Source organism: Chrysochloris asiatica, unplaced genomic scaffold (genome assembly GCF_000296735.1).
Source record: "Chrysochloris asiatica unplaced genomic scaffold, ChrAsi1.0 scaffold00009, whole genome shotgun sequence".
In the NCBI taxonomy this organism is placed as follows: Eukaryota; Metazoa; Chordata; class Mammalia; order Afrosoricida; family Chrysochloridae; genus Chrysochloris; species Chrysochloris asiatica.
Genome location: NW_006408527.1, coordinates 30359075 through 30368855, shown reverse-complemented (window position 1 = coordinate 30368855; position 9781 = coordinate 30359075). Strand labels below are relative to the sequence as shown.

General features: G+C 33.7%; 1 protein-coding gene across 1 annotated transcript in view; it reads right to left on the bottom strand.

Annotated features, from left to right (window-relative positions):
* KCNT2 (potassium channel, subfamily T, member 2) overlaps positions 1 to 9781 on the bottom strand; it is a 728083-nt gene that overhangs the window by 225110 nt on the left and 493192 nt on the right. Inside the window, exon 12 of the mRNA XM_006834237.1 lies at positions 5096 to 5204. Within this exon, the coding sequence (XP_006834300.1) occupies positions 5096 to 5204 (109 nt within the window). The remainder of the gene's footprint in view (positions 1 to 5095; positions 5205 to 9781) is intronic.

Genomic DNA, 9781 nt, shown 5'->3' with positions numbered 1-9781 from the left:
TATATAACTTTGACAACTTAATAATACACAGACAAGTACCCCAATCTTAAAGTGGTAAAAACTTGAATACACATTTCATCAAAGAGGACATTCAAATGGCCATCAAATACATGAAAAGATACCTAAGGTCATTAGCCATGAAATAGCTGCAAGCCAAAACTACAATAAGATACTTCTACTCCTATATTATGTTTCTATATAGTTACTATTACATTGTTGAAGCTGTAAATATTTCATTTTGTAAATATTTCACTAACTATGAATAAGTCTATTGGTCTTGAGAGGTATCCTCCTGATGGTGCTGTGGGTTAATCTTTAGACAGGTAACTCAGAAGCTGGTGGTTTGAACCTACCAGTTGCTCCACAAAAGAAAGATGGGACTGACTGCTTCCATAAAGGTTTTCAGTATTGGAAATTCTATACAGCAGTTCTACTATGTCCTTCCTATAGTGTCATTATGAGTTGAAATTGGCCCAGTGGAAACGGGTCATTAATCTTGCTGTCTTTGGTGCAAAAGAAAAGAAGAAAACACAAAAATGAAAGAAATAAATGGACTACAGGGCTAACTGTTTCAATGAATCACTACCTATTCTACTTTTGAGACCAGAAGAACCAAGGGCTATCCAGTCACCACTACAGAATATTCTGAGCAGAGATGGTTCCTGATAGAAAGAAAGAAAAAATGTGGAACAGAACTTCAGATTCTTAAAGAATGTAGAATTACTGAACCCAATGAGCCTGGAAGAATCCCCAACACAACTGACCTAAGACACTCTTTAAACTATAAAAATGAATTTATCCCCTGAAATTCCCTTTAACGAAATAGCAGTTAGCTGAAAAATTAAAGAATGCTATCCTTGAGTACTGTATTCCTTTAAACAATTATTTATATGAGAATAAACGGGCAATAGATACGCTAAAGCATATACAAGACATTTGGTGAGCTGTGAGACTGAGCGAATGCATGTCAAACAACTAGAGCAGAAATAATGAGAATGTTGACACAACTGGAACACTGTAACCAATATTACTCAACATTATATACAGAAATGAATGAATGAGAACATGTTTTTCCACATGTATATTTTCATCAAAACTACAACATTGAAAGAAAAAGTAGGGTACAATCAATGCGACTATACTATTAGGATTACTGCAGTTTAATACAAAATCAAGTGGAGTGCTTACTTAACATCACTGTTCCTGCAATTTCCTGAGCTATTCAAGAATGAATGTTGAAATAACTTATTATGCTTACTGACTACTTGTTGCTCAGTATGATACCATTATTGCTCAGTGTTATGGAACATTTTCCTTTGCTTTATCATAGATTTAAATGTTTCTTTGAGTTATGACTGCCTTTTCTTTTCCTTATAAATTGGAAGAAAAAAAGGTGCCTTTCTTACTGCAAGTCATCTTATATATTGTTTTCACTTAATTCCTGTTCTCTTGTTAAGACCCAATGCCTGTCTTTTCTAATTGAGACCCATTGTTTCTTATCTCTAGCACAACTTTCTAGTTGTGTGGTGTGGTAGCAGTAATTGTACAGAGGTACAATAGAAAGAGGTCAACATTTCTGTTCACTCAATGGCTCTGAGAACTATCCTTGTTCCTTCACAATTTTCTTTGTATTTAAAGAAGTTGAGTAGGATACTCTTGAGTAAAGTTAAAAATTCTGATCAATATTAACTATTTCCCCTTTCTACAGGTTAAAAAATGTTTTTTTTCTTTATTGTTGTTTGATGCTGTGAGTTGATTTTGACTCATAATAACCCAACATGACCAAAAAAAAAAAAAAAAAAAATGCCCAATAGGGTTTTCTTAGAGTATAATTTTTATTGGAGAATATCATTAGGTCTTGCTTACTGGAGCTGCTAGTTGGGTTCAAACAACCAACATTTCAGTTAACAGGTGAGTGTAACTGTTCCCTTCAAAATATTGTTGTAAATCTTAATCCCCATATTTGTGGGTGTAATTCCATTTTGGAATAGGGTATTCTTTGTAAGGTTGATGCTATCATATCAGCACAGGGTATATCTTAAGCTAATCAATTACCTTTGAGATATTAAAAAGGCACAGAGAAGATATTACAAATGGAGAAAAATTGTTGCTGTGTGGAGACCATCAAAATACTAACAAAGAGAAACTGAACATGACAAGTATCATCTCCCAAAGAAGACAAAAAGAGCCTTCCCCTTGATGTAATTCCTTGAAATCAAACTTCATGCTTTCTAAACTGTGGTGCATAATGGTTAAAGCGACCTGCTGTTAAGTGAAAGTTTGAGTTCAAATTTACCAGAGGATCCATAAGAGAAAAACCCTGGCAATCAGCTTCTATGAAAGTCCTACTCTGTCCTATGTTGTTGCAGTTGTGTATTGTAGATTCAATTCCTATTCACGGCAAGACTGTATGACAGACTATAACAGTTACATAGGATTTCCTAGGTAGTAATCCTTATGGCCATAACTTGTCTGTCAGTTTGTCACACTGTGGTGGCTTGTGAGTTGCTGTGATTCTGAAAGCTATGCCACCGCTATTTTAAATACCAGCAGAGTCTCCCATAGTGGACAGGTTTCAGATGAGCTTCCAGACAAAGACAGACTAGGAAGGAGTGATGAACTACTTTAGAATATTTAGTCACTGAAAACCTTATGAATAGCAGAGAAACACTGTCAGACATAGTGCTGGAAAATGAGCCCCTCAGGTTGGATGTCACTCAAAATGCGACTGGGGAAGAGCTGTCTCCTCAAAGTAGAGTTGACTAAGATGCTCATGAGGAACCTGTATATAGACCAAGAGGCAATTGTTCAAACAGAACAAGTGGCCAATGAATGGTTTAAAACCAGAAAAGATGTGCTCAAGTGTTATATTTTTCACTATAATTATTTCAATCTGCATGCTGAGCAAATTATCTGAGAAGCTGGATTATATGAAAAAGAACATGGCATCAGGATAGGAGGATGACTCATTAACAACCTGCAATATGCAAACGATACAACCTTGTTTGATGAATGCAAACACAACTTAAAATACATATTAATGAATACCAAATACCACAGGCTTCAATATGGTTTGCACCTCGATGTAAAGATAACAAAAATCCTAACCACTGGACTAATAATTAACATTATTATAAATGAAGAAAAGATTGAAGCTGTCATATATTTCATTTTGCTTGGATCTACCATCAACATTCATGAAAGAAAATTACATATTGCACTAGGCAAATCTTCTGCACAAGAATACTTTAAAACATTGAAGAATAAAGATGTCAGCATGAGGACTTTAGTTCCTGACTCAAGCAGTGGTATTTTTAATAAAGTCATATGACTATGAAATTCAGACAATGAATATGGAAGACACTAGAAGAATTGATGCATTTAAGTTGTGCACTGGAGAAGAATTTTTAAAGTACCATAGACTGTCAGGAGAACAAACAAAGAGGCCAAGATGACCAGATTTCATCTTTCATGCTTTAGACCTATTATCAGAAGGGACTTGGAGAAGGACATCATACTTGGTAAAGTTGAGGGTCAGCAAAACAAAGGGAGATCCCTATCGAAATGGGTTGTCACAGTGGCAGTAGCTATGGGCTCAAGCATAGCAGCAAGTGTGAGGACGGCTAGTGTTTTGTTCTATGTACAGAGGTTTGCTCTGGGTAGGAAAACACTTGACAGCACTTAACAACCACATCTTCAACATTTTCCTTTTCACTTTTAATAAAGAAAAATCCATTGGGGTATGTTGGGAAATGTTCTGTTTAAAGGTTCACTGTACAATTTTGTCACCAGGCAACATTGTGAGTCATCGAATAATATTGACTAGGATTTTGCCAATGTAAATTTAGCTTCAGTGCATAATAACAAGTTGTTTTTCAGAGAGTTAATGGGCTTCATTTTACTATCTGTACAATAGGAAAATAGGTATAAATATCCAAGTATATAATTAATTCTATGATTAATACAGTATGGCAAAATAACGAATGCTTGTAATGAGTTCTGGAAATACTAATTTAATTAGTGTTGAAATGATTGTCTATTATTTTAATTAATTGCATCAAAATTGCTGAATATTTCGTTATATAATTTATAAAATTTGGATATTTTGTATAATATAAGATTATTAAAAAATGATACATACTTGCACAGTTACCTTTTCCATTGAACAGATTAAAATATTGCAAATGTATAAAATATAACTATTTAGAGACATAACCAGAAGTGACAATAAAATCTATTTTAAATCTACTGGGGATTTGCTATTTTAATTAGCATTTACACCACATAGTATCTAATCCCAAGACAGAATTTTCCCTTTCCTGAATTAATTTAATTTAGCACTTTACTTAAGTAGCTATCAATCAATTTACTAAAGTAAATAAGTATAACATACACATCCCAATGGAATTTATTTAGAAAATCAACATTCTGTCTGGAATACCCAATTAGAAATAAAGAAAAACTACAAAATGCACAAATTATATTTTCCTTGATTACCTGTCAAAAACAACCTCTACATTTCATGAAATGTTATAAAAATAAAAAAGTTCTGATGAAACATCTCTGCATTCATCTTTAAATACATGAAAAAAGGTACCTTCTATAAGTGCTACAATATTAAATGACATAACTCTACATAGCTACCTAGTCCTTATTCTCTACTAATTGCCAAACTGTAATGCTGAGTCAATTATAGACATACAGTTTTAAGATTAAAAACTTACCTGAGATAGAACAGAAGAAAAAAAAATTAGGGGCTTAAGGTTTTAGTGACTATCAGAATCACTTTTTAAAAAATTTTATTTGCTAAACTAGTATTAAACCCTAAAACAGAAGCCATATACTAACTCTAGGCCTATCAAATGAGTTTAACAATTAAAATTTAAGATGAAAAAGACTCTCAAGACTATTATGAAAACATAGCAAATTATTATCAACTTTTATATAGGTCTCTGACCCTCACCAGATACAGACAAATCATAAAAATACAAGTATAGATACAAACCTTGGCTTACTATTTTTCTAAATCATATAACTGTACTTATTTTTTTAATAGAATTTAAAATTCATTATCTTAAGAAAAAAATATACTTACTGCCCTCTAGAGGTATGAACCAGTAGTGTAATAAGTGTAGATGTTGCTGGGCATATACAGTTTAAAGCTAACATGGCGTATTTAAACTCTTCTTCACAAACAACATGATCTGTTTGAAATAAAACAGGTAAATTAGAGCAATTTACCTTGGGAGAATAACATTTTTAATAATGTAAAAAAGAAGACAGTGAATAAAATTATAAAAGTTTCAGTACAAATACATTTGCTTTAGAGATGCTTTTACATTTGAAATTGTATCTCGAGGAACAATGTTTCATAAGAAAGAGAGTACTCTATCATAAATTAAGTGATTTGAAGGGGTCATATTCTGTTCACAATTCTGTCTTTAATGAAATTTGCAACCTTTGGTAACTTCCTTGATCATCCTAAGCCTCATCTGTATAAGTGGGTAAGAAGCAAGTAGAACTGTGGTACAGCCCTGAAAATAAACTGAATATTTCAGATTTATCACTGAAGTATCCTTTAGTTCTGATATTAAAATAGTACTCAAATGAACTTTAAAAAACAGTACGTACATATCAAACTCAAAAACTGAAAGTGATTACTAAAAGAGTTGAGATATATGCCTTATATATAAATAATAGATTTTATACTATTAAAACAATTATATTAATAAAAAAATTCATGCTAAAACAAATTGAAATTGTTATTCTTCCTTTATCTCAAGACATATGGACCATAAACTAAAAAGATAATACATCAATTCAAAACAAAAAAGATCATAGGGCTTAGTCAGATAATATAGCCTAAGCTATGACTGAAAAGGGAAAAATGTAGAAACAGCTGTGACTTTGGTGGTTGTGTGCCCTTGAGCTGCTTCTTACTCATGGAGATCTAGTATCGGGTTTCTGAGGCTATAAATCTTTACTGGAGGAGAAAGCCTCATCTTTCTTGCATTGAGCAGCTAGTGGCCTCAAATTCTGACCTTTCGGTTAGCAGTCCTTTCCCAAAGTGTAACCCACTACACCACAAAGGCTTCATAAAAACAGTACAGAGTATAAATGGGAAGATGCAAGCCCATGCAGTGGAGAATGATAGTATTAAATTCTAGTATACAAGGGGCTTCAAAAAGTCTGTCAAAAAATTCTACTATCTTTTAATTTAATTTTTCCACAAATTTTAAGAAGCCCCATAGTTTTATTTCAACACATAAATGAGGGCTCAAATGCTTGATATTCAAAGTTCCACTTTACTTTAGAGCAGTTATAATAACATTGTTTATTTGGGGCTCGATGGGAGGACGAAGCTCCTTCCCAAGTGAAAATTATAGCTGAAATTGAATTTACTGAAATAAGTTGAAATTGTTATAGCTAAAAATAAAAATGATGCTGCTGAAAAACCTAATAAAATAAATGCTTTGTGGCAGAAAATTACAGTTATAGCAAAATTAAGGAATAGAAGGTTGAATCTGTCAATGAATCTATTATATATGAGCACATATACTACTACAATTTGTGTGGTGGGGAGAAGGAAAAAGGTTACTTGGGAAATAATAGTTCATTAGGTGTTCTGAACAGACACATATTAACCTGAGTTCTGTGTTTATAATATAATTTGGCATTATATTTTTCCTTTGTTTTCATTCATTTACTTTTTCTCTCTCACATTTTATGGCAGAAATTATATACTACAGATATTCTCTCAGAGTATCAGGGATTTGATTTTTACTTGCAATTATGTTATAATAATAAAAAGGAAAATAAAAAATGTAATTATTGTTTTGCCAAAAAGGTAGACAATATAAATCAAAGTTTGAATGTGGAGAGGTCTATAAAATCTGTACCACAGAACAGCATCTCTGAAGTACTATTTCAGTATTTCACAAAGATATTTAGTGTCTGGTCAATCTGTGAATATAAAGAAATAAAGCTGCTAAATGTAGAATATTATCACTTTAGAATCTTGTAATAGTAATACATAGGGTACCCATATATTTTTACCCAAAACTGTAACACATGGTTTTAGAAAAATGTGTTTATGATGGAATGAGACAAAATATTTAAAATCCGTAACATAGTCCATAAAATTCAGCATGTATGATTATAATATATATGATACCACATGCAAGCACTGACCTTCCCTTTCTATAATGTTGTTGCTGTTGTTAAGTGCCGTCGAGTGGGTTCCGACCCATAGCGACCCTGTACAGGGCTTCCGATGGTGTAAATCCTTACGGGAGTAGAAAGCCTCATCTTTCTCCCGCGGAGCGGCTGGTAGTTTCGAACTGCTGACCTTAAGGTTCGCAGCCCGATTCGTAACCACTACGCTACCAGAGCTCCTTCTATAATAGATAAACTATATTTCTTCCAGTAAGGGAGCATGAGAAAATGTGGTGAGTACATCTGTGATCGTTTGAAAACATTTTTTTCCGAGTTTAAAAAAACGAAAGAAAATCCCCTTGGTTCCATCTTCCTCAATTGGATGTGTACCTAAGGTTTGGTGGAGATGGCTAAGGGAGGATTATGTAACTTGTTAATTTGTTAAAAATCATCATGTTGTTGTTGTGTGCTACTGAGTCAGTTTCTGATTTATAGTGACATTGTATAGGGTTTCCATGAGTGAATGTTGGGTATGAACTGCTGACCTTGAAGGCAGTAGTCCAGTGTTTATTCTATAGAGCTACAGCAGAGCTAAAAACTTATCAGAGTTTCCCACAAACAGTATTCACAAATAAACAACTCACACTCACATAAAATGTGTGGAAATGACAAAATTATATAAAATAAATTCTGGCATAGAGAGCCCATGCTCTCCTGATATTCTAAAAGTTAATTTCAGTCTCATTCACTTTTATTCAACAGTCTGGCAATCTTAATTTTGTATAATGTTTGTATAATAAAGGCATAAACCATAGTCAAAAAGTCATGGAGAACATTTGGTAGTACCTAGGAAATCTGAAAACAAAAAAACAAAAACACAAAAAAAACCCTGAAATTGTATTGTATTTGGTTTTTTTTGGCCAGGTTTGTCTGAGAGCGGTAGCACTCCTTGCAGTCAATCTGTGCTTGGATGCCATGCATGAGATTGTTGTCAAGTGCCATTTAATAGTTCTGACTCATAGCAACTCAGTATAGGGTTTCCTAGGAGTGGTACGTGAGCTTGAACTACCGACCTTGCAGTACAAACTGACCCTGCAGTCCAGAGCATTTTCCTACAGCATCATACCAGGATTCAGTAGGCCATGCAGATGGACAGACAAAAGAGTTCTTTTTATAGAGCAGAATAAGAGACTAATCAATATGTTTACTATATAGTTTAGAGGGTTTCTACAATCATTATTCCAAAAGATTTACTAATCCCTCAAGACTGCTTTGTCTTAACCATTCTTCCTTTTTCTAAGAAGCACTTAGAGGTATCTTGTTCTATTTAAATGTGGATCTGACTTTGTGTGGGGCTGCTAATTACTTTACTAGTGGGTATGTTGTCAGACCATCTGAAGTCAGATCTAGATGTGACTTAGCATTACCCAGATATTTAGAATTAGATACAGTGATTATTGAAAGTTTGTAGTATTTTCTGTGTGGGATGAATGAATGCTTTTAATACACGGGACTAATGCTGTACATGGATACTTGAGTGGTCAATTGTTTGAAATGTGAGTGAAGCAACAATTGTCTCCTTGTATCCATTCCTTTATCTCCTTGTATCCATTCCTTCCTTCTCCCTTTAATTGTTGTTAGTGGTAAGTGCCCTCGAGTTGGTTCTGACTCATAGCAACCCTGTATAGGGTTTCTGAGGTGACTGGTGGGTTTGAACTGCTGAATTTTCTGTTAGCAGTACACTGATCACCTTCCAGTGTCATTTTTCCGCACCAAGGCTTAGATTGATGCATGGCTGCTCTGGTAGGAATTATATTTTCTAGCTTCCTTTTGTGCTAGGTATAGACATATGGCTGGGTTTTGCCCAATGCGGTATGTGCATCACTGTGGTATTGCTGGATTATTTTTAAAACAAAAGAACATTCTCTAAACACTTTCCATTTTGCTGTGGAGACCACATATGTGGCAAAAGCCCAATTTTGATTGTGCAGACAAAGATAACTCCTAGAGTAATCAGAGCATTCCATTTTCTAATTATGCTTCTAATTTCCCTCCCTTCCTTGAGTAAAGTATTTTCTATTCCAAAATAACATATGGTTAATCTTCTATTTTCTCCTTGTTGTTTTAAAGTTTGTTGGTTGTTGGCAAAACATAAGCATATGAGGTCAAATGGCATCACCAGTGAACATGCCAGGCCACGCGGAGTTCCTCATCACTCTGAGCTCAACATGTAAAGTATTTAAAATGTGAAAAATAATAGCATTTTCTTCACAAAGTTTCATAAGTAAAAACATTACAGATTTCATTGAACAATCTTGAAACATTGTCAATGACATTATTACAACTCAAGTAGCAAAGCAATATAACAAATTCCATATTATATATAGAAAAATGAGTTCATTTATATAAAAATGATGAGTGTCTTTTAAAAACAACTTTTCATTGTAAATTGAGAGAAGGTTTACAGAGCAGTTTATCAGTTGCATATTAGAAAAAATCATGCATTGTTTCATCTCAATGATTGTTGTTTTTTGATTAGGTGCCATCGAATTGGTACCAACTCATAGCGACCCTATGCAAAACAGAATGAAACACTGCCTGGTCCTGGTCCAAATTCACAATCGTT